At 37.0% G+C, this 26,665-nt stretch overlaps 1 protein-coding gene across 2 annotated transcripts in view; it reads right to left on the minus strand.

The window, feature by feature from the left end:
- LOC104072591 (thyroid hormone receptor beta) overlaps nucleotides 1-25,925 on the minus strand; it is a 47,406-nt gene extending 21,481 nt beyond the window's left edge. Inside the window, exon 1 of one of the 2 annotated variants that reach the window (XM_009572104.1) lies at nucleotides 25,859-25,925. In XM_009572104.1, coding sequence (XP_009570399.1) covers nucleotides 25,859-25,865 — 7 coding nt within the window. In that variant the 5' untranslated portion in view covers nucleotides 25,866-25,925. Of the gene's footprint in view, nucleotides 1-5,377; nucleotides 5,725-25,858 lie in introns of those variants that run through there. The other variant, XM_009572103.1, reaches the window with a different exon arrangement.
- Between the last annotated feature and the right edge of the window lie 740 nt (nucleotides 25,926-26,665).

The following is a 26,665-nucleotide window of genomic DNA, read 5'->3' on the forward strand; positions in this document are numbered from 1 at the left end:
CCCCCCCCCGCAACAAGGCAAAGAAAAGCTATTTAAACGAAAACAACCCCTGAATGATACTGTTTTTTTCCTCTGTACCTGGCACACATTAAAAAAAAAGTATGTTTTGAGAAAAGTAAAGAACCGATTTCAGTTTTTTTAAGGTATCGTTGCACAGACTTTACATCTCCAGGTCTTTGTCTGTACAGATAACGTAATATTGGCTTAGGGATTAAGCCACACCTTAAAAAAATTCTAGGACCCAAACCGTATTTGACTACCAAACAGGGATATTAGTGACATCGATGCAAACAAATTCTGTCTGTATACCAGATGTTCCTTATTAGCTTGTTCCTGGATCTACCATAGGCTTGTATCTTGCAAGCAGAAAAAGCCATTTTTTGCTATTGCACAAGGACACTTGTGTTTTTAGACCATTACTCAGTATTTTGATTTTCACTGTACACTGGCAGAGTCATGTATTAAATATATTCCCTGAAATCTTTCTTTCCCCCATCCGGTATGGTTTGCGTGACTAGAGACCACTCACTAAAATGAGGAGTTTAGGACTTATCAGTAAGCTTGTATTCACTTACTAGACACTGCAATATGAAAATGAAAAAGATGAAATTAATTACTACCTTTAGAATCCCCAACTGTATTAGAACTGAAAAGAAAATTCATACTGCTGTTCTATCGATTCCATAGTCACATTGTAACTCTTTGCAAATTATAAAAAATTACAAGAATCATCCAGATATCAGCCTTCATACACTTGTGTAGAAAAAGCTTAAATAGAGTGTTTATCAGAGGAAGCATAGAGCTGAGTGAGAAAAAGCATTCTTGTTTGTGCTATTATCAATATTCATCTGAAAGGCTGGGCTGATACGCTCATCCAAGTTTCCCACTTCCTTTAAATTACTCCCACTGAGAAAAATTGCTTATTTCTCCATTGAGCTTCGAAGCACTGAGAACGCTGTTAAACAGATTCACACATTTCTTGTTAGCTAACTGGCTTGCTTGTCTGCAATTTTGATCTTTGTTGACATTCTTTGATTTATGGAATTACTAAAATTTGGCAAGAGATTCTGCAAAGATAGAATTTGGAACATTTTTTACAGTCTCTTCCCTCAATGACTTTTCTATGTGTTAACCCTGTTCTTTGGGCTGAGTCAGAAACATTATCACAGCAGCACATTTTGCACAGATGTCCTGAAAATATTTTAGCCCAAACTGTGTTATCACTTAAACTGCTGGGATCGGTACTATACTTGCATCCATCACCAACTACAGGTACAAAATGCACTACTGTAAGACCCAAACCATGCAATTTTTTTCCCCAAAATTATTTAAATGCTTTTAGGGACCATAGCTTAGCATCGCAAGTAACTTATTTAGAAATCTAAGCCTCACTGAACATCAGTTTTACTACTGATGCAAAAGCAAAGTATGACTTAGTTCACTTTGCCATCCTTCATTTGCTTGTGGAAAGGTTACAGTAAAGGAGCTGAAAACACTTTTTCCACTGACATTTTCATTAAAAAAGAAACATGTAATTCCAGCATAATGATTTGCTGAATAAGATGCAATTTTTCTGATCAGTGCTATCTCCTTAGATGAGTGGTCAAGAGCAAAATTAATCATTTTTAAGCCCCAAATAATTGTTAACATACTGGGAGCTGCTCTGCTGCAAAAGCCAAGATGACAAATGCTCAGTGTTTTTGTTAATTGATTATGTGCACGCATACTCCCTGCACCGATAAGAAGACATTTTGACATAACCTCCATGTTGCATTTTCTTAGCTATTCAGAAAGTACCCTAATGTTTTCACACCGCTGAGAACTCAAGTTTGGACTAATCCAGTCGCATACTCTAGCAGTCATACAGTACGTATTCTCAGCTGCATATAAACTGCGTGAGAAAATATAAAGGGAAATAATAATGACAATTACAACAATAACAACTTTCAAAGCCCCATTCTCCCACCATACCAGGAGCCCTTAAAAAGGCGGCATACACCTCACCTTGTATCTGGGAAGCAAGGTGAGACGCAGGGCTGAGGAGCCAGCACTGCTACAGCCCGACTCAAGAATTCCCACCTGCAAACCCTTGGTTTGGGGGGCAGCCTCTGGTTACTTCTGGGCCACCCCCACAGAGCTTGAAGTTAAAGCCTAACTTCATGGACACCTGCGGACACCTTTCGTTAACTTTGTCTGGGCAATGACTGCGCAACGGGAAGCGAAAGCCAACTCCCATCCCGGTTTTAATTTTGCAGACCCATTTCCCATGTTATCCAAACGGCCAAAACACTGCGCACATGCCAAACGCGGGGTTTCTGGACCTCCTTACATATTACTTTTCTACTCTCCTGACTGCACTACCTCTACCTGTCACTGGGTACTGCTCCTCAGTGCATGGGCGGTGCGAGGAGATCCAGGGACACTTTCGCCTATCTGCTCGGCCTCTGTGCAAGGGTAGGGTGGCACGGGCTTCCCCGGAGCAGCACCCATCCCGCATGCAGTGCTGCAAGCTCACCACCGCCGGCGGCACCGGAAGAGGGGAAAAATATTCCAGTTTAAGCTCTCTGGGACAGAACTGGGAATAGCACCTCGTTCTCACGATGATGAGCCCTGTTCTGCTCATCAGATTTCACAGACTCATGCAGAAAGCAAAGTGTATCTGGTTGCTGTCTCCTATGGTAGGATCAGGTCCAAAAGGGCTTCCTTAATAAAACAGTAAGCTCTTGCACGAATATTGTGCCGCTACTTTTAACAGCGTGCACTACAGCACAAAAAATAACGGCGCAACAAGCAGATGCAGAGCTAAAACCACACCTCCACCTCTTGATTTTCTGGAGCGCAATTTTTGCCTTTAAAATTCAAGTCTTTCATCAGCATTTGTGACAGATAATCAGGAAATAATAGTTTTCAATGTACTGTAACAACTGGAGCAGCTTAAGTGCTTTCTTATATTTTAGAACAACTGGCTGTACTTTCTAAATACTTCTTTTTTTTTTTCCTTTACTGACACACTGTTAGGGTGTTTGGTTCTTGTTTTTAAAAGTTATTTCCTGAATTCTTTTAAAGTGACATAAAGATAGAGAAGTAATTAAACTCCCCTTCATAAATGATAATTTTTTCAGCATATAAAATGTTGATGTTTTTTTCTTCCTAGAGGGAAAAGAAGACTTTAGCCATTTAATAACTAGCAGAAGTTTTGATAGGAAAAGACTCCATGTGCTACTGTAAAGTACAATCTGATTTGAACAGCATATTATTGAGATTACTACAAATTTCAGGGGACTAACAGAAATACCAACTGCAACAATCAAGACTCCTCATGAACACCTGCTTAGGGACTTAATTTTGCTTTAATGGGCTATTACCAAGACAAACTCTAACAAACTCCCTCGTCCCCCCCCAAATCAATTCTGGATCAATACAGACACACATGCCCTGTGTAGAGCCTTCTGTTCTTAGGACAGGATTAAAAGATTCGTTAGTTTTACGATAGCTTGGTTAAAAGATGGAAATTAAAAAAAAAGAACCACAAAAAGAGGAAAGATGCGCATGTCCCATACAGTTTAGATTTCTTCTGCTTAACAAACTCAGCATTTGGAAAGGTTTGACAGAAGGGAGGCAACTTTTTATTGATTATCACAGTAATAAGGCTCCAAAGAATCCCAAAGCACGTTGCTCAGTCTGTGAATGATCAATTAAAAGCCTCCTGGAGAGCTGGCTTCCACCAAAATTCACTGCCATTTCTTAGTGAAACTGAGGTAGTAGAAAACAAGGGCAGACAAGCAGTTTTTAAAAACAACTCTGTATTCTTTCAACCAAAGAAGGACAGAAACTTTAAACAGAGCAGATGTCAGGTGTCTGAGTACTGAAATAACTTACTTAAAGCTCTGATCTAGGTATATAAATTATTATTTATAACCTTCAATATTATGAAAAATTTATTCCTTCACAGAATTTGCAATAGCAAGTCTTTATTTTCTCTAAGTTAATCCTGAGTACTTTTTTTCTTTAACCAAAAATAAGACATGGGAAAAGTCTACAAAGAGTTATAAATTCATTCGTTAAAACCCAATAGCGGATAAATAGCCTTAAAAAGCATTTAAAATGTCGCACAATACAAAAACATGCATTATCCACAACTACATTTAGTCTACAATTTGATCATGTTTTTACAGCTTGCTAGAACGGGCTTTAAAAAAATATTTCTTTTATTATGAAATACAATGATGTTCAGAGTATAAAATTAAGACATTTTTCTACCAAACATACAGATTTATTGCACCACGTGCTAATGAATATTGCCTGCACAAAGGAAAATATTTCAGTTGTCCAAGTAGTTAATAAGATTAAACAGTCTACTTTTTACTACAAAGCCACTTTAAAAGTAGTAAATGGTGTTTTCTCTATGTACCTAGTTACATCAGATTCATCTGGGTTTTGGGTAACTGCATACAGAAAATCTGGTCTTAATGGAAAAAGGACATTATAGTAGAAAAAGGACATTATGTTGGTACAACAGACCGTGTATTTTATTCTTTAATAATGTGATTTTAAAGAAACACAGAGAACGTATACTCTGTATGCGTCAGTTTGCTTGTCTGAGTTCAGAACAAATAACACCGAAAACATTTCCAAGTGTTTGTTGGTATTTTGGGCTCTTTTTGAATCTGTTTGCTTACTTGAAAGCTAAAGAATAAATTCTAAAAACAGGCAATGATTTAACCCTGACGGAGCAGATATTGCACTCTGATTATCTCTCACAAACATATTGATTAGATCAACTTTTTGGATGCAGAATAGTCTTTCCTGCATAGATATATTCTTGACTTTTCAGTCTTTTTTGCTTTGCATAATCAGAAACTACATGGTTTTCACTTAAAAGACAGTAACTCTATTAAATGTAATCATTTTCCCATACATATTTACAGTTCCATTTTCAAAATATTTTGCCCGAGTTGCTGAGTAAACAGAGTTCATATTTACTGATGGCGAGGATTCACACAAATTGTTTGTATGTAACCAGAAACACAGCTTTAAGATGCAGAATATATAGTAATGACATTTCAGAAGAGAAACTTTCTTATCTAGCTTACTGGTGAATAGCAAATGAACTTAATAGCCCCAGAAAGCAGAAAACAAGCAATATATTTGCAAATGTCTTTTACAGATTAAGAAAAAGTGCTTAGAAATCCTCATCGCTCACAGAAAACCTTACAATCACCTAGCAACCTATGTTACTGCTGCTTTCAATTTTGAACAGGCAGCCTTCACATTCAAAGATATATCTGAGCCAACTGATGCAACTGTAAGTTTAAATCAAAACAAAAACAAAAACAGAGATTTTTTTTTTTTTGTTATTTAAATAAATTGCCCCTACCTTTCTTCTGAGAGTACGATGGCGACTGCACTTGAGAAAAAGTAGGTTTTTCTTCGGAGAAATATTCAGGTTGGTTGTACTGATTCAGGGCCATGTCCATGTCAGAGTACTCGCTTTTAAACACGTTTCCAGGGTAACTACAGGTATAAGGCTGATTCACCGCCCAGGCCTGTTCCATATATATGTTGTTACTGTGCAGGACCTGAGCATCACAACTGCTGTAACCCTGATTATCTTCGATATATGTGCAATAATCAGTGGACTGCATGTAGCAATTGCCACCAGCAGCTGGGTGCACTTCATATATTTCTTGCATACAGTAGTTCATTTTGTTACCCTATCTCAGCTTCTACTTTACGTACACACACACATGCATACACACACAGGCATGCATACACATGGAACGGGAGAGGAGCAATGAATATACACCAACAAAGTCGACGGCAAAACAGCCCGTTTTACTTTGGAGCAGCACCTGATGTGCTAAAATCCTGTTTATATTGGGACGGCTTGTGAACTCCCCTGCCAGTCAAACATATTGGGAAGCAGATTTATGACAGTCAAAGGTCTTAATCTGTGACTGTAAGTTAATTCCAAGGGAAGATGGCAGGCAAGTAGCAATGACCACCAGACAAAGAAGTGACATCCCGACAACCCTCCCGTTCCCCCGTTTGTTTGGAATAATCATTTTATAAACCATTTCCAGCCTTTTCCAATATGATTAGAAAATGATTACTAAGGCGAGGACACAGTTATGTCACTGTAGTTGTCAACTTAAGTGTGAAGCATTATAAAGACTGCTTAAGAACTCCCAGAGGGGATACACTGAAAATCCTAAAATCAATAATCCTGTTTTTCAGCATTAAACCATAGAAAATCCAATAGTGCTGGGCTGATGGCCCAAACAGTAGTCTAGTTTTACAAAATTTACAAAACTTAATCTGTCATCAGCTTTATTGATTTTGTTTTACAGAATTACATGCATGAATCTCCCCAGCCTTCCACACATACACAATCCTCCCCACTGCCTGGTAATGCATTTACGGGAAAGCAGCTTTTCTAAACTTCAGTGATTTGGGGAGGTAATTTCTGTTGAGTTCAACAGGTGGGAAACTTCAAAATAATATAATCAGCAAAAAGAACACTGCTTAAATATTATCAATAAGCTAATTGCTTTGCTATTCTATTATCTTTTATGTTTCAGTAATGACGTACTTTTAGAAGTGTATCTTTTTCGACAACAGACTGAGGATTTTTTGCTCCTTTTGACTCACCTATGAGCTATGAACATGTCAATGCCACTACAACAGAAACTGTAAGATCTTATAATTGCTTAATGCACCCCGAATCTCAATACAGTTAATATACCTTGTTTAATCAGTCATTTGTTTTGATCTAAAAGAAATTATTTTATTTTTAACTTATATTAGCTGCTGTTTGGTTTTCACTACGCAAAATATGTTTTTTCTTCACAGCACAGCTAAAATATGGTAAAACTTGTGAAGTCAGTAACAAGACGGTATCCCTTGTTAACGTCTGTTCTTATTATTAGGAAGCAGAATTATTACTGATTTGATAATAAGGTCTTCGTTTTCTTATTTCAGTCATTTTAAACAATATACAGGATTGCCAAAATTACCATGTAGTTTGGCCCTTTTTCATCTAGGATCACATCTAACAACCTTGATGCACACACACGTAAATGGTCCTCGAAAGTTCAGTGAAATAGGTAGGAACTGGGCATGACACGTACATATTTCTTCCTATCCAATATTTTTTAATGTTTCAGTCTCATGCAAAGAGCCATCAGAGAATTCTCCCTTCCAACATACAACCGTAACTAATCTATCTAAATAAGAAGCATTGCCAGTTAGTATCTAATGTGCAGTCTAACAGAATTCAGGATAAACGCTTCTGAGGATCAGAGAAGTTAAAGTTCATGCTTGGATTTTCTTTTTTTTTTCCTATAACTATAAAAGAAGCATCTTTAACACACACTTCTTATTACCTTGCTCAGAAAATAGTAATACATTTGGTAAGGCAAAATTAACTCTATCAAGATCAATTCCACTGAAGTCAATGAAGTTGCTTCCAAAATGAACATATTCTGCTAAAGCTCTGATAATTTAAACGAACATCTTACTTCATTAAGAGCACTAACAGTTACTGAAATCCCAGAAGTAAAACACAAATGAACCCTCATTCTCCATGCTGTTTTTACCAAAGATCTAACTCAACAAATAGCATTGTGAAATACAATGTGAAAAAGCACACAATAAAAGTTAATTTTCATTTTAGCTCAGGCCCATGATCTAGATTTTACAAACAGTGATTTCGTCTGTGATAAAAAGCATGTCTTAAGCAAGATCCGATTTTTCAAGAACGGATATTCAGCACTTCATAAAAACATGCCCGTGTTTCCTAAGAAACTCCGCAACAATTGTTTACACAGAAACCCCCAAACCATACCCATTTATGTGATCGGTTGGTAATACTGTAGTACATACAAACGTAACACATACAACCTGCCGAGCTTAGTCTCCACACTCCCCAGAAAGAAAACATTCCACAAGTGCAATACGTGGGTTGTTCATTTACCACAAAATGATATCCTGTACAGCTAACAGGAATTTATGTGAGAGCTTGCACTGAGGTGAGGCTGTATTTTACAGGTTAGCAGAGCAGAATACCTAGGTGCTTTTACACCACCCAGAAAAGCTTTGGAGAACTAGGCTTTAAATTCTTAGTGGGAATTTTTCCCCAAGTGGATTTGTTTTGCCAGATGAGTCAAAATTCCTATTAATTTTCTTGTCTCTTGTTCTTTTCCTCCCGATTTGATTTAAGTTTGTTACTGAAAAACTGAACAGAATTGAGACTGTGTACAGACAGAGCCGTCCCAGCCAGGATGGCACCTGAGGATATGGTATCTCGACGTGGCACAGCCTGAGATTTACTTTCTGTTCCAAAATAAATCCCTCAAAAGTTTTTTATTTTCTATTTGCTATGTCAATAATGCTTAGAAATGTGTCATATGTACTACTTTTGTCAGAATTACTGTAATACTGCAAGGAAATTAAATTACATGAGACCATGAAGAACGAGGAGAAAAAGAAAAATGAATGAGAGCCTTTTCTGACAAAAAAAAAAGAATGATAAACACTGCCACAGAATGGGGGTTCCTTACCTGTAATGTGCTGGCATTAAAGAGGTTTATAGCACTGCAGATTGTTGTTCCCTTGGAAACAAATCAGTTCAAAAAACACTGCAAAGATTTAACATCCCTATTAAAACTGAAATATTCCTAAAATATTTTCATTTTAATCTCTTAGGGTCCAATCCTGTAGGTCCCTTTCATGTACCACTTTGAATTAAATCATCTGATAAAAGACAGTCAGATGGGGTCTTTATCAGAAGTCTGAAAGTGGAGTAGAAAATAATATTAACAACTTTTGTCTTGTATTTTGATTTGAATATTAGAGTCTTTAAATCATGTCATGTTGAGCTTTCATTGCCTTCAGCAATGTAGTATCGCACTTGGAATTTTACTAGTTTACAAGTGTCTGATTATGTGAACACACGGAAATTAATCACTAGCAGAATAAAATCTCCAGTGCGAACAAACAGGCCAGTGATAAAACAGAAACTTTGATACTGCGGCAGAAGAGGATCCAAAGTTTAGTTTAAACCCTTCACAGTCTGAAGTGTCAGTTCATTGCATTAAAAAAGGCAGAAATTACTTGCTGAACATGAGCCTTGAATGCCCCAAAGGTTTTGAAATACTCACCCTGGTGTAAATCAGAAGTAAGTGTAGTGCAGTCAGTGATGTTACACTGGGTGGGCAGAAGCCAGGCCGAGAATGCCTGAAAGGAGGTGTCTGCAGGAGAGACTGCCTTAAACTAGACTATGCAGCTCTTCATCAACTGACTAAAACTTTTAATTATGAACAATCAAACACCCCACTAAGCTGCACTTCTCTTGTGACTTAACTCAGTTACAAAAACCACAAAAATGAACCCACAGAAATGTTAAGGCAAGACAGTATTCCTGCGGATGATCCTCCCGACGGAACACCCCAACCAACCGAGATCTCCGACACAAAAAAGAAGCGTCATTCAGTGCACTCCACTCCTGTTGTCTGCCTCTACTACCTGGGTGAATGTGCAGGTGGCATGTTACCTGCAAGAGTCTCATTCTCCTAACCGGTGGTCATCCCTGGTCTAGAGTCCTGGCTATCTCAATGCTGCAGTTAGGGCCCCTACGCACCACTTCTAAAAGATTCGGCAGTGTCAGTATGTGGGAAGTATTGCAGAGCATTCAAATTAGTCAGAGCCAAGTGCTGCTTCTAAAGGACCACATGGAAGGATCTTACGTTGGTTGTGTTCACACTTTATGCATACAGATGAATAAAAATGCAGTATTTGGTCAAAAAGTTTTGCACATTTGAACATGTAGTTGCAAGAATTAAACATACTATTCTGAACTCTTAACGGTTATGTACATTTGTATTATCAGTTCCTAGTTTTATAATACATATTTTTACATGTTACAAAATAACTGTTATATTTCCTATTTACAGATTTTCTCGTTGCCTGCATTCTCTCGGCCACTTCTGATGAAGGGTATGGGGGAAAAAGAGATCACTGCTCTTCAAGGAGCAGGCAAATCTGCACTTTCAGGATTCATGCCACATAACGTGGAACATATCCCAGACAGTCCCTATCTTTTTGTATCATAAAGACAATATTCTGAAAACTGTAACAGCTTTTGAGCAGAAGTACTAATGTGGCTTTTGCAACACACATCGTTTGTCAGATACAGCTATCTCTGTGCCCACATGATGAGTTACTACCTCTCCTTAATGTATATATTTGCACTACCTTATTCATTCACTTTATGCCCTATGATCAGAGACTCAAAATAGTGCCTCAAAAATATGACTATGCAAACTTATTGTTTGAGGAATCTATATATCAGATTATCACATCTGTTTCAACCCTCATGGATAGTGGTATTACAGATTAAACTAAGAAAGAAAACCTCAAGTATCAGAATCCAAAATAACACATAGCACATACAAGAACAGAAAATGACCTCTATATAGTATTTATCTTACTTTGAAAACTCTACTTGTGACTAAATCATAAAGTATGTAGAATTATGGAACTGTAGTGCTGTAAAGTTACAATAGCATTTGACGGTTCCTGGAGTACGTCTCAGTGGAATCAAAGACATTAAAATTGTCATTTTGTCTACACTGTATTTATTATAGCAACTGATACAGTTGAGGGAAAAAGAGCTAAAGCTTTCTGGCATAAACTAATGTCTTTGGGTTTGCAACATACGCAGCAAGCTTCAAACTAGCTGTCCCTGGTATAAACCTGAGGAAGAGCTTATTTACACAATAGCACACCTCTTTTCTCAACATGTATTAAGCAAGTTAGTTCTTTCTCTAAAACTGCTTCTCTCTCAAAACCTGCTGTACCTCGGTTATGACATGCCACTAAATTTGTATGTGACTCATAAAATACCAGTGTGATGTGCCTTTTATTGAAACACTTCAGACTCATTAGTCTGTTTGGATAACAATGACTGTCATAGTTTATATTTAAATGTTCAGATTCACTACAAATCCAGTTCTCCCTGAAAATATTTGACACCTTGAATAAATTTCTTTAAAGAGAATGGAGCTTGCTCTTTCATGATCAAGAATCTTCCAGGGTTCGTTCTTGCTTTTTCTTGCACTATTTCCTTGCACCGTTCATGACAGATGGAGGTAGGACACAGTCTGGTCAGAAAGTGTTTGCTCCTTGAGAGGTTTGCCAACAAACTGGCTAACAAAATTCTTGAATAGTGTTTGACAACTTTTAAGATGGTCTCTGAGCAAATATTGCTAAGGGTAATTATAGACCTGTGACCCAGACAACCCAATTTGTTAAGTCTCCTCATATCTCATAATTGGAAGACCCTGTTAGCAGACATCAGTTAATTACACAGCTTATCTCTTGAGAAAGTAACTGCCAATACTTAAAACATGTACCTTTTCTGAGTCATTCCCTACCCCAACTCCACATGAAAACTTTACGGTAAAAAGTTCCATTTGTTCAAAAATAAAACCAAGCAGAAAGCTAGCTAATGTAGCTTGACACAACATAATTAACAGGCTCTTGGGTGGGACTGTCTGGGTTTGGCAGCCTCCTGACAGCCCTTAGTAAGACGTTAAAGCGATCAACACCTGACATCTGTTAGCAAAGAGGCATTCTGAGGTAAAGAGCAACTAAATCTGAAGAAACCAGGTACTTAGACCAGTTTAACTTTTTCATGAGGTGGTATCCTTCCTGACACTGTAATCTTTCTTCCTAAGTGACGCAAGACTTAAGTAAAAGAAAACAATTTGTAGTCCCTCCCTCCCAATATGCAGTAATTATTTTTTAGGTGAAGAACAATGAAGAACTATTTATCCCAGCTTAAAAAGGAATAACTTAAGCACTAAATTTGTGCTACTACCTAAGCAACTATGATTCTTAAAAGGAATTCCTTCAACACTGCGCTGATGTGAACAAAAAAGCTATCTGAAAGAAAACGGTTAACTCTCCTGACTACTGAGGCAAAGAATATTCATAACAAGAAGTTCCATTTATTTGAGTTCTATATGTGCACTTACTGAAGCTTCGGGGACGGCTGATAACAAGAAGTAAGAAAAGGCAAACAACATAGTCACAGGTGAGAGATGAACACCCTGAAAGTAGTAGAAGAATGCTTTCATTTGCCTTTGCATTTTTAACGTATCAAGGATATGCTTTATTTAAAAAGGCCAGGTTCAGAAAAGATTATTGATCAGATTATCAAGACCATAGAGAGACAAATGAATTTTTAAAGGGCTAAAGGAATAGAAATTATTTTATATTAGGTATCACACATAAAACCCCAGTAAGTACTCATCACTTTATCATCAGGGCTCTTCACAAAGCTATGAAATTGAATAAAAAGGAATACTAAAAATCACAATTAAGCCTGCAGGAAAAAAAAAAGTTAAAATTAAAAAAATTGGTAACAAGAAAACACCCCTCACATAATAATGCTTTTACCAATGGCCAAACCCCTGACCGTAAACAAAGATATAACAACCTACATTGTTTGGGTTTTTTTAATACAGCGTTTGCTGTGCTCTGCATAATAACACCAGTTACCTTTACACTTTTTTTCTTGTTTTTGGTATTCCTGGGCACTTGACATGACTTGAAAGTTTGCTTCTGTATGGCCTGGCTGCAAAATTGTGCTAGTCCAAGTTGAAGCATGTTGACATTGAGAAAGCTGCTGTCCATTCCTCTGGATATCATAATTTTTGGAGTGTCTTTTCCAACACAAATGGTTTTCCGCTATGCCCACTACATTCCATTTCTGATTTCTGTCAGGAAGGTGAATCAGTTTCTCCCATGACAGGAAGCCATGTCCTGGATGTTTGGCAAATACTGCAGGGCTACAAACTGTTGGCGTTGCCAAAATCTTGCTCAGGTGTGGAGTTTTGGAAAGCAAGTGGTTCCCCAGCTCTCCTGATGTCGTGGTATTCCCGTGCATCTCCATTTGACCGCACTGATACGACGCAGAGCCTTTCAGCCATGCCCATTCAGCCACCATAGCTCTCCTTCGGTACAAGTAAATATAAAATTTTCCCAACTGTGAAGCCTGAACAAATAGGCAGATCTATGTGGACAGGCTAACACTAGATGTAACTTTCACAACATCACAACTACAACATGGGCCTCAGGGCAAGTTACCACTAATTTATTGCCTTGCTCATATGACCATTTGAGGTCTTGTAGGTCGAGGCTGGTCGTGAACAATTTTCAGATACTTAAAACACAAAACATCAAGGATTCAGCCTTGTTTGACTTTGCTCTTATCGTAGGCTGACCTGAGGGACACTCTGTTACCTAAGTGTGACATTCTTATGTGGGCATGCTTAGCAGTTCCGCTTTTGCTACCTACTGCCTTTCTCTACTTGTGGTCACAGTGGAGTATCAGAGACACTAATTTTATCACAGGAGTTTGGACATTTGGGTCCAGTGTAGATAATGAACAACACTAAAGCTGCATGATTTGATCTAATTAGTCATAATGATTAGTCATAATGATTACTCTTTGATATAGAAGAAACTGAGATACCACTAATTGATAAATCTGTAAAACTAAATATAGCCCATTTTCTATTTTTGGGTAGCAAAACTAAATGCTATAGAAATGACACATCAGAGATGATATTCCACATTTAAATGAATTATTTTATTTTATATTATATGTATCAAAATTCAAATACAAAATAGCTTTTTAACTTGCATATAGAAAATAGCAAATTCCAGACAGCTGATGGCTGATAGCCACTGTGGTTTTAATCATAGTAAGATTCTGCTATTTTAATGGACCTAAGAGTTAATTTTACATACATTTCACTCAGTAAAGTAATCCATACACATATTAGTAAATAAGTGCATATTAAGTCAGTAATTTCCTGATAAAAATGTTTAAAAGTAACTTTGGATTTCAGTTACTAGATCTATCATACTATTGCTGTTTCTGAAAGTTTTGTCTTAAGACTTCTGTTAAGTGGAACATTGCTAATATAGGACATATTCAGAAGACTTAATTATGGTTAGTATGAACTACTGTTATCCTGTGTTAATCCCTGATAGCATATATAGCTTTCCTCAATATTTTATTTAATTTTAAATGTAAATGCATACCTTTTTTTTCTGCTGGGAGTGTAAGCTCACCTGATATTTGAAGTTAAAAGTCCATTCTTTCTACTCACTGTATCTCAGCTGGACATCAATAACATAAGTTTGTATGAGAAACTATCTGGCATCACAGACTTCAATGGGGCAGGTGACTTTACAGAATTTGGACTTACCTACTTACTTCTGGCTTTAAAGATCTGCTCTTAGTTCAGACTTGGTTTTCTTAGTAAAATTAAAAACTAACTCTAAATGCAGGTAATATGGCAAGAGAATACCACTTGTAGGAGGATAATCAGATTTTAATATAGAATAGTGAAAGTAACCCAGAAAATACTAGGCAATTTAAAAAAAATTAAAAGAACAGAATATAAACCTTTTTTTTAATAATTTGAACACTTTTATATCTTCTAGACATCATAATAAATTTAAGCTCAGAGGGAAAGACTGGATTGTCCTGGTAAGACCCTCTGAGAGCTGCACAGAACTTCCCTTTAAGATCTGAACCGAACTTGGCCACTTCACTCCTCTTGGCACCACGGAGAGGAACTGTGCACTATAACCCACCCTTCCACCGGGCTCTGTGTAACCTCAGATAACGTACCCTTCAGTACAAGGCTACTCTCCTCTTCCTTGTCTTCCTTCACGTTTTAGTATCTCCCTGCATGGATAATATTGCATCTTTATATAAATACGAGAGTCAGGCATGTGCAATATATATATTAAAAATATAGGCATTTCTATAATTCACTCATAAATAGATACGTCTATGCTTTGTTAATGTCTTGAGCAGATCACTGACCCCACAGAATTCTTGACCTTGTTTAAAAAAGTCAGTGACATCCTCAGTTACTCGGTTCTTGCTATTAGTCCTGGAAATGAGATCAGTGATTCATAACCCAGGCTGTTCAATCTTATTAGGCAAAAATTTCTCTATCTTTTTCCCAAATTTATCTTTGATATTAAAGGCCATCTTTGCTGTCTTTTAGCCTACATTATGCAGATTTGCTTTACATTTGATTTTATTTTAAAAAATATACCCTCATCGCAATGGTAAAACTTCTGTTCCCCAAGGATTCAGAGAGGATGTCACACAAGGCTTACAGTTTTTAAGTTTAGCAAGGGACTCTAAAACCCTCCTGAACTTAAAAAATAAAATTAAAAAATACTTTCCAATTTCTGTGTTTGCAAAGCATCTGTGGGATTATAAAATATGATTCTAGACACATTTAAACTAAATGAAAAGAAACTGATTCTATTATAGCTTCCATCATCTGGAATTTGCCCAGGCAGAGTTTACAAAGGCTAACCCAACATCAAGCAGATTTATCCTCTCTTTTCCTTTTAGTTCCCTCTGAAATTTGTCTCACTATTTTGACTCCTATGCTAGCTACGGTTTATTTAATTTTACAAGCTTCCACTTTATTTCACAAATTCCCTTCACTGACCAGGGACATTTTACATTCAAATTTTGCTAAATGAGGATTAAGTTGTAAGGAGCTACCACTGAGCGGTCTCGTATTTTGCCTCCTTTTCTTACACTTCCTATACTGTGGTGCACCAGGTGTGTATGTCCTAAATTACCATTCACCTTATTAAAATGTTAAATTACAGTTTCACTACAGGACTACATTATTTATTCTACTCCTTTTGTTTTAACATATCTTGCCTGAATTTCTCAAAAGCTTTTTTCTTTTTTTTTTATTGCAACAGAGAATGCAGTTTAAATCTCCTATATCTGCTCTTGGTTTTGTCAAAACAAAACCCTTGATAAAGGATGATAATGTAATTTTGCCTGAGCTCCCTAATTGTAAGAGAAGCATCCCTCTCTCCCTCTAGCTACTGTTAAAATGGCTATAATCAAGGCAGAAAGCAGTACAGCCTACTAAAACCACAGGCCCTACTTCAGAGTAAAGAGGGACTAATAAGAAGGGCCTAGAGCTCTTCTTGTCAACATAAATAAAGGAATCATCAAGTAATTTCAGAGATATAAAAGCAGTACATCATAGCAATAACTGGCATCTGAGCAGTCAACAGTTCAAAAGACTTTCTCAAGTTCCCATCAGAGTGTCTTTAAAGGTAAGTTTGTTTTATAGAAGCAGAAAAGTTTGAGTAGATGAAGTGCCCATTGAGCTAAACTAAAAGGACAGGCAAGGAGAATCCCTCAGAAATTGCTTATTACAGGCCAAGACAAAGACTCCTAATGGGTGACTGTAAAGGTTGGCCTGTTCTCTATGCAGTGTTACCTGAATGTCAGTATATAAAGGATTATAAAAACAATGGAACAATTCATTTGTTTTCATCTCAGTTACATGCTTTTTGCCCTATTTCTCTACTAGTAACAGTGGTAAAGGAAGAGATACAAAAAGCCTCTCCCTTCTTTAGTACATCGCAAGAGAAGGGAGTCGTCTTTAGTACATCTCAAGAGAAGGGAGTCATAACTTATTTCTTCCAAAAAGGTGGGAGGTGATAGCCAGCCAGCCAGGAGGACAGCGTTTCTTGTTGTAATGAGCTGTGTACCTATCCTGAACTTTGACCCTGACAAAAACTCAGGGTGCGCCGCATAGGACCAAAAAGCACACTGAAAAGACTGCCTGTTCCCTGTGCTCACCGCAACAACCCTAGAGGCACTGCATTAAATGCTCCCTGCGGTGCCCTGAGAGCGACACCCATTTTTCCTAGCTTGGGATCTGCCCTGTTACACCCAAGGCTGGCATTTGTGTTATCGTTACTACTATTACTGCTTTATACCACAGTAGCTCCAGTTGACAGCTAGATCCATTGGTGATGAAAGCTGCTGTGTGACCACACAGGCAATCAATCCCTGCTCCTCAGAGACTGCATTGCTCACACTTTTTCTGGGAGTGCAAACATTTCTTTTTCACCCTCAGCAACAGGCTATCACTTAGTTTCGAGGCAAAAGGTAAATCAACAGTTCTGGGATGTCAGACGATTGCTATTTTTACAGTTACAAAGACACTTCCTTTCATAACAAAAAGTTATTTTACAGTCCAAAACTGCCCACAGACTGTAAGAATTTCAACTTGTAGCCGATCAAAACAGTAGCAGTAGGTGAATATGTTAGCAGTCTCTGAATTGTCATTAACTTACTTGATTGCAAAATAAAACATTTACAAAACGATTCTTATATAAAGTTTTGCCTCTTCTCATATTTGAAGTTTACAGAGCAGCAAGGGCAACAGCATTTTACTGGGGTTTTTTTTTCAACATTGAAGTATGCAAGCATCTAAGGACATTGAAGTGGGTTGGCTTCAGAGAGATCAACTAAGGCAAATGTAATCAGGATTAGGACTGAGGGGTGCATAGTAGGTTGATCAGGCAGCCTAGCTTTGTATGGACCCAGTCCAGTAACACTAGATGATTTTTACTTAATGACTTAAGAAAAAAAAGCAAGCAAGCTACAATTAAAGGACATTTCCCCAGCAAAATTAAAACCCGTTTCATGTTTTGTACAAGCATTTTAAAGCACACAAAGTAACTGTAAGTAAAAGCATGTAAAGTTTTCATATGTGTTTGTGCTGGGAATGATAAAACTATCTGTGCCAGACAAGGCTAAGGTTTCATTTCTTCTCATTAATGTTGCAGTCAGTCCACAGCATTTTATTTTCTTTCCTTTATTTTGCTTCTCCTCTCCTCTTCCCCGCTCCTTTTTCCTTTCCCTTCCTTCCCTTTTCTCCCAAATAACACCATAGCATTTTCTTCTTACTCTTCCTTATCAAACAGGAAAACACTTCACAACGGAGTTTCTCAACTTTTAAAGTTTGTGTGATCCTTGAATAAGCAGAAGGATGGAGCACAGCTAATACAGACTAGCCAGATTCTTCTTTATAAATATGCAAACCCTGCCTTCATATAATGTGCTAAATAAAACCTTTGAGAACATGTGATCTCTTTCCTAAATTTTAAAATGTAAAAATGACAGTGACTATAAGAAAAAATGGTACACTGAGAAAAAGGGACTCCAGCAGTTGGAACTAGTGATGTCTACTGAAACCACAAGGTGGTTTGCAGTATTTCAGAAACACGTGTGTATGTGTATGCTTGTGGAAGTAAACAGAGCCAGGATTATTTAATCCAGGACTGTTGTACTGTTACTCGCTTTAACAGTGGCAATATTATAAAATATTTAAATATTACATGGTTTTCAATATAAATTAAATTTCAGTATTTTCAAATTCAAATCTTTTGGACAAAGATTACATCATCATGAAAGAAGAGTGTGCAGATATTACAATAAACTTTGTAAAGAGTTTTTAATGTGTAGGAAAAGGTAACATTAAGAAACTTGCAATACACAGCGTTAATAGCTTTATCCTTGTTCTTGCTGACAGATATCTTAATGAGCTCCTCTGTGTGAACCAGGATAATCGCTTTTTAAAAACACACTGAATTTCTATCAACTGTTAAGGTAATACTAGACATATACTTATCTCATCAAGAACCTGGGCTTGGCATTATGCTCAAATTTCTACACATAAGAAAAAATTAATCAGAGGAAAAGAATATCCAGAATAACATGACAGCTCATCTGTAAGTTAACCAGAGGCAGGTTCTGAGCACAGAGAAGCAAATGGTTCAGGGTTTTGGTATGTAAAAAGCTATCTGAAACCCTCTCCTTAGAGAAATGAACAGGAGTTGCGTACCTGAATATGGAATCTTGTGACAGCTACAGATACAATAAAAATACTGCAAGAAACGAATGACCAAAGCTATATGGGAAAAAGCAATAAGATGCCGTGATACACAATGGAACTAGAAAGGTGACGTTAACCAATACAGTCACATAGATGCTAAATGCATTTGACCCTCTCTGTACAACAATACTTCTGTACAACACATGGGAGGGAGATGTTCTGGGAACAAGGTATACCTGAGCAAACCACAGGGCTTGTCTGGTTACTGTTCTCCAACAGGAGCCATAAGTGAATACCAGGGGAAGAGAAGAACAAAGCAAGCATATATGAGAGTTCCCACCAAGACTCCCAATCCCCAGCTACTTGTCAGCCCAAGGGATTGCCTGAGCCCCTGTAGCCTATCTAAACTGTAGTAATACCCGAAGAATCTCTCTTTGAAGTGCAGCCCAGTCTCCTCTTGTGTACACTTCTTGCATTCACAACACCCTTTGGCCAGGAGTTCCAGTATCTGTCTCTCTTTAATGTGCAGAACCTCCTCCCTCTGTTTTAAACCAAGATTAATTTGACGCCCAACAGACAGTGATCCACCTCTCCAGGACTCATTTTGCAGACTACTGCTTGTGTGAATATGTTAATGGATTTTTACTCTCTTCATGTTGTGTTAAGTAATTCTTTTAATGCCTGGGAACCTACTAAAATAAAAGTGAGAAGCCAAAACACCATTTCCAGGTTATGGATCAAAATACCATAAAATAATCTTTAAAAACATTTAAGTTACAGTGAAACCATTTGGGAAATCACTCAAATCACTTCCACAAATCACTTCAAATCACTACCACTGTTTTGTAAAATCCTGATTCTGAGTACTGCTTTCGCGATGAGCTTTCAAATCAGTTCACATGGTCTTTCATCAATCCCACGTTAGACCTTCCACCCCTCCTGAGAAGTGGACAGTGTATTTGGCCACTGTTTACTAACACGAAATCCTGGGGATATGTACACATAATCGAAGCTCAACTGTTTTCAAGATGGTGAAACAGTTCAAGGTATTTTAGTTCTAGAATTGCTTAAAGAGATACCCTGTATCTTGAAATAACACCTCCTGTTCAAGGACTGAGGTTTGAGCAATGGCCAGGTAAAAAAAAAGATACTAAAACTAGCAGTCTTGACAAATACGTAATTTGTGAAAGACAAAAAAGAATAAATAAACAAATAAAGTTTGCCCAAATAATGCAGTCAAAGGCTTCTTCAGAACGAAAGACAAACTGGGATGTGAGGAGAGAATTCTTTAAAACCTGAAATAAACTGAAGCTTGGTACAGGCCTGAACAGTTTTCAGACATGTTATCACATACATAACAAAGCAGATCTGAAAGTCTGGCCTTCATGTTTTGCAACTTTTAAACATTTCCTTAAACATTTGTCTTCTTTTATGATAAGTGCTGTAGCAAAGCTGATGCTTTCAAAGAACATCATCAGAAATACATTACATTTAGGGAATGTAAAAGGTATTTTGTTTATATGGAAATAACTGGAAAATGCCTGATTGGATAGTAGCTTTCTTATAGTTCATCGACAGCTTTACATGTGGCACAAAAAAATTACAGTCCTCTTTACATTAGGACTGCATATCAAGGACAAGTAGTGTAAGTTCATTGCTCTGACATACAGTCATCAGAAGAACTGAACAGCAGTCTGTGGCCAGGCTTATGAAGACCATAAAATGGCAGACTGCAACTCCTGTGGCAAGCACAGCAAAGGAAAGTGTTTTATTTTATAGGCTAGTGGAGAAGACTTAGAAAAAACACAAGGACATTTTGGTTTTTCTAATTAACTATTTTAAAAGGGTTTTGCCTGCAAAATTAACACGTATGTTTTATATTGACAACACTATGCACTACTCCTAACTGATGGCAGCAGTGAAACTCAGTGTTACACAGTCTAAGAATGATACTCAAAATTTCAAACACAACAGTCTGCTCCCATCAGAAGTAAGTATCAGAAAGACGAGTTAACAAAAAGCACCACCTCTGGTTTAAAGAAAACTACTATAGAAAGGGACTAAGTATACTGATGCATTATTGGAAAAAAAAAGAAAAGGAAAAAAATATCAGCACTAACATAATGAAAAATACTTAAGAAAATGGCTAGCAGATGTTGCAAAGCTAAAAAAATATGTGTTTGTTTTCTCTGTTCTTTGTGAAATCTAACCAGATCCAAATTTTTTGAAAAATATGTGTATCTTATCTGAAAAATACAGCAGGTATCCATGAGTTGTAAATACCAAACTTAAACACCTTTAGAAACACATAGACATAAGATCTTCATGTTTCTCCTAAAGAAAAAAAACCACTCTTCAGAGAGCCTTTTTTTCCCCCATGATGGGAAAGAAAACCCCAACACATTATTAAAGAATTGCATAAAAAATTGAACCATTACAAAATGTTATACAAACTACTGACCTTTTGAAACTTTTGTATTTATATAGCACTTTTTGAAAGCACTTTTTAAAACACTGAAGTTTAAAACAAAAAAGTTAAAATTAAACCAGAATGTCTGTAACCTAGAACTTACCAAGTGTGATATTTTTAACTGCATATTCAAAAATACACTTCTAAGTAATAAGAGCCATCATGGAGTGATTCATATCTTCATGCAAAAACATCCCACAATATAAATCTTGTTAACCTTTTGAAAATCCCCAAAAGCTCATTACAAAGCTGCTGAATCCTGGCATAACAAAACCTTATATTAAAGTATTTGCTGTCCTCCTAAAAAGTCCATTACTTAAAAAAAAAAACAACCCACTTGAGTTAGTGGGATTTTATCATGGTCTGGCAGACAAAAAGTGTCAGATAGTGATGTATGTCAAATTAAATTATCCTAGGAAAATCATTATAGAAATTCAGGAGAAATAATTTCTCAACAGATGTTACACAAGAAACTATTCTCCATCTGAATTAATGGCAAGTTTACAGGGTAATAAGCATTACAGTGAAAAGACTCATGAAGAAAAGATGGTACCTTTCCTATCCTATTACTTTTCCCAGTTCTTGGAAACTACATGCAACACCCTTGGAGACACTGGTTTTCAAATGGATTTGTTGCACAAAAGCAGATTAATTTTCTTCTCCAAATGAGTGACCTGTTACAAGAAATGCTGCATATTAAATTCTACTCACTGAAAATATGCATTTATGACATTTAAATTATATTCCCTAATGTAAGCACTTAATTTTATTATAATTCCTATCTTGATCTAACTTTATAGTCATTACCAAACAGAACATTGTGAATATTTTGAGGGTAGAAGCACAATGTCTGAGTCAATTATGAAACTCCAAGTAAAAGCAGAGTAAAATCCTGGCCTTACTGAGGTCAGTGAAAGAGCTGCTGCAGACTTCACTGACAACGCTATTACATTCTTTATATTCAATCTTCATCTGCCATGAAGGTGAAATTAATGAGATTTACTGTATTCTACGAATACTATTTTCTGGTTTTTAGAACCCATTCTTGAATTTCTTCTTCAGTTCTTACTCCAGTAAATGAACTAAGACAAAGATCTGTCTCAGGGTTTGTCCTGCATTTTGGGAGAAAATGTACAGAAGGAAGCCTGCAGTGATAGATTATTGCCAGTGAATAATGATTCACTGCCAGTGAATAGTGATGCTAAAGCCAGAAGCTTCACTACAGTATTTAAACAGTAAGAATTTTTTAATGAACTATGTTACATCTTTCTTTATTTGAAAGTAGTATCTTCTCAATGAGAAAATAATACTTTCCAACTTTTTAATTTTCCTATTCTTTTGTGCAAATGTATGGTAGAAAATCTTGTAGTTATTGCTAAGATAGTACTAATTTTTAAAATGCTTAGGTTTTTTTCCCAGGTATTACTCTGTGGACAGTAATTGCTGGTGCCATCTGTAAAGCTGCTGATGAACTATGAGAGGAGCATCCAATCAGTCTTTTTCCACTTATTTCTATTTTAAAAAAACCCCAAACATATTTTACTTACATTCCCTAAATGCATTTTTGATGTTGTTCTTTAAAAGCATCAGATCTGCTGCAGCATTTATCATAAAAGACAACTATCATTTAAAAAAATCAGGTTTCAAAACAGGAAAGCTAAACTTTCAGATTTGCTTTGTTACATTTATGTGTGTGGTCACTCACCTGAAAACTATTTATTTTAGGGATGTACCAAGCTTCAGTTTATGAGAACAGAATGAGTCTGTGTCAGACTTAGTACTCAACTGCAAGATGTATTATGTCCAGCTCTCCCTCTCCAGAAGCATCTCTTTATCTCAATGTTTGGTTATCATCTGAGTTATGTGTATATAAAACTGGTTAGGCAAGTTTTGACACTTAGAACTGGCATAGTTGCAGAAGTATACTGACAAGTACAGTGTTTACAAAACCTGTAGGTCCAGCTTTTCACTTGTCAGCTTGTAATGCCATCAAGTACCCAATATTAGGTGTTCATTAACTCCATCTGTATTGCTGTGTGAACTCTTTTTTGACTGCACTCTAAGAAAAAGGAAGAGTAGTTTGGACTTCATTAACTCAACATTTACCTTTCAGTTTATCTTTTTGCATGCAAAAATTGTACCTGGTGCATTCATTTTGCTTTTTATTTTTCATTTTATTCACTTTTAAGTTTTAAGCTTCTACACTTCTGAAATCCTTCCATGTTACTCATAACTTTGAAGTTCCCAAAATAATTTTGGAAAACTTGAACTCTCCCTTTATTAAAAGCTATAAGCACATACAATTGCAGCCGTGTGCCATAAAATAATCACACCAGTATGTGTTTTTAAAGCTGAGATGTCAAAAAATTCAGAATATGCTTCCTATGACAACTGCAAAATGTTGTAAAGGCCAAATTCTACAATCTTCTGTCAGAAAAACTGCTCTAGATTGCACTAGAAACTGGAGGCTTTTGGGCAGTGCCTGCAAGAGTAAAATTCTTACTGCAGTAAAAATGTAATATATGGGCAGAGAAATTATCTATCAAAAAATCAGAATAATACAGCCTATTATTTCAGGCAACTGGTTTGGTTTTGGATTAGATTCTGGTCTCATATTCCAGTGACTCAGTAACAGAATCTAAGCTTTCATTTTCATTCATTAGGAAAGGAGTCCTGTCTGGCTCTGGATGGCGGTATTTATGCAGTTTTTATAGAGTTTGAAAGATTTTTATTTCATCCATGCTTCTTTTCACATTCACACTCATGTAGGGAATTTCATTCCTATAATGAGAAACAGAAAATATAAACTGCTTATAATGAAAACTGCTGGACATCTACAGCTGTACCAACAGTCATCTTCAGCAATGAACCTTTTTTTTCGCCTGGCGATTATTTTCTTTGCACATATTTGTTCTGCCCACTTCTTTCAAAAGAAATGCAGAAAATGTAGATCCTTCCAATTAGGCTTTGTGTTTCACTGAGCTTAGCAGAGCTGCCCTGCCAGGAGGAAGTCCAGGGAGACGGGTCTGGTTAGAGTGCTAGTGGGAATTCTCCATAAAACCCCCCTCCATAGGAAGCTACACCCGAACAGATAAGGTGAGGATAAAGTGGGTACACTGCATTTCCTACCTCATCTCTTGCCATCACATAGCACAAGCTACTAACTGCTCCCTCCAAAACCACAGCAAAATCAAGCCCTGTAGTAAAAGGTCAAAAAACACCGTTTAACATGAGACAGAAGAGAGCACAACAGAGAGCTGGAGAGACTGAGTTACATGTCAATGCTTTGAATTCTTCCAAAACAGGTATTTGCTAAATGAAATTATCATGCCTAGAATGCCTGCAGAAGAATGCAAACACACTCTAGTGGGCCCTGCCAATATAGCCTAAGGATACTAACTCCTTCCTGATCCTCATGTGGCAGTGATGCTAATCCAGAGCCTCACACACCAACCAAGGGTCAGGTATTCCACTTTATTCCATGAAAAGCCTTGATGCCCTCTGCCTCCATCTTATATTCACCTTCGCTTCAATGGACAGCAAAGAAACCATAAAAACAGAAGTCAAATGACACATCTTTGCATATTATCAAATAATATATTTTACTATGAAAGCAGGCACTTAAATAATATTGTTTCTCCCCATGAATTTTACTCTCTACCTCGTATCTAGGACCCTAAACTTAAAAGACCAGCTTTGCTGGTGAATGCAGCCATTACCCCTTGCTGGCCAATACAAAAGGATGGGAGCCTTCTAGGGGAAAGGATATTTGATCCGCCCAGTCAGTAAAAATAAACTGTCCAGTGAGTGTAACACCAGGAATTCAGTCTTGTTTGTTACGATTTTCCTTATGTAGCACATGCTGCATTTTAGAAACAGGCTTTTAAAAGGTCCCATTTATGGCATTTGGCTCTTGAAATATGCATTGACAAGCAGTATCAGCAGAACATGTTCTTTTCTTATGCACTTTGATGAATACTAAAGCAAATTCTGGAAGTCTGAAATTCTCTGGCTTTCTACATAATCTCCACGTAATAAGTACATCTTTTTAGACACACTGTTCTGGGATTAGAATATATGGGGTTTTTGACACAGCTAGTTTACGTATAGCCTTCAAATGCTTTGCAACTGGCAGGGATAAGATGGCTAAGTGGACTTAAAATGGTTAATGGTCGTTTCAACTCTGGATCTTCAGCCCACCCGCAGACCTAGTCAATTATTATCTGAAGAGTACTTGGTAATCTATGTAAAATGAATTTGACTGTCTCACTTTGAACCTCAGGGGATATGTCCATGTTACAAAATAACTCAGGCCAACATACTCAGCAGAAACTATTACTATACTGGCAGTTTCAGCAGAAATGTTGAAGTTGAAACATGCATTTAGAACAAAACACAACTTTGTTTCTGAAGGAAAACCAAGTAGGATGACAGTTGCAGTGGAAAAATGTTGGGGAAGATTACTATGTGCCCCACATCTCTAAGCCCTGGGTAGAGGAAAGATTTCAATTCCCAGCACCAATGCATTCAGAACTTGTTAAAGCAGTATTTTGCAGTAAACATTTAACAATAATCACTCCAGCAAAGCAAGAAATATTGCATAGATGCTCTTATGAAATATGATTACCTGACATACTGCTGGGAGTTATGGATATGTAATCATTCTCGTTCTTCTTCTGTCACCAATGTCACCTGCCAAAAAAAGGAAAAAACCCCATGTAATACGTCCATAAACGCAAATCTGCAGAATACCATTAACATTTAAATAGGATGGAACGTTTTGGATCTTGAATACCACAGCCCATGTTTGATGGCTTAACACATTAAATTCAATGCACCTTGCTGAACTGCATGAGGCAACGAATGCAAGTCAGATCCAAAACCTGGTGGACTGGAGGAGCTGTGGGTAACAGGGATTTGGAAGCAAGGTCAAAAAGCTGGCGGCTACTGATGCAGGGGGAAAAAAAAAAAAGCTTCTGCCCACTTCATGGAACACTTTCCCTTAATTTTTTGCAGAAGTTCCCTTAGGTCTAATATGTAACTTTAGGAGCTAATTGGTTTTTACTTTACAGTTTCTAATGATACAGGCCCATTACTCTCAGGTTCAGTAATAACAGAAGATTCAAAGGAATTAGAAATTCTCTGTCTGCAGTTACACCGATTCTTATTCAGTCTTTTGAAACTCAGAAGTCTATCAACTTTTACAAAGTCTGGAGATGTAAATAGTAACTTTACTCATTTGGTAGAAAACTAATTTATACGTACTTATTACTTAAGCTTTGAACAATGGCATCTTCTATTTATTAAGGAGATTACTGCAGCTGTGAGGAACTGGATTTGGCATCCTAAAGACGTGGTTTTAATATTTAGATTGCCTCCCCCATTCATATGTCCATATATACACACTGACATATTAACTATACTCCTTTTCTGT

The sequence above is a fragment of the Fulmarus glacialis genome, unplaced genomic scaffold, assembly GCF_000690835.1.
Source record: "Fulmarus glacialis isolate BGI_N327 unplaced genomic scaffold, ASM69083v1 scaffold17132, whole genome shotgun sequence".
NCBI lineage: Eukaryota > Metazoa > Chordata > Aves > Procellariiformes > Procellariidae > Fulmarus > Fulmarus glacialis.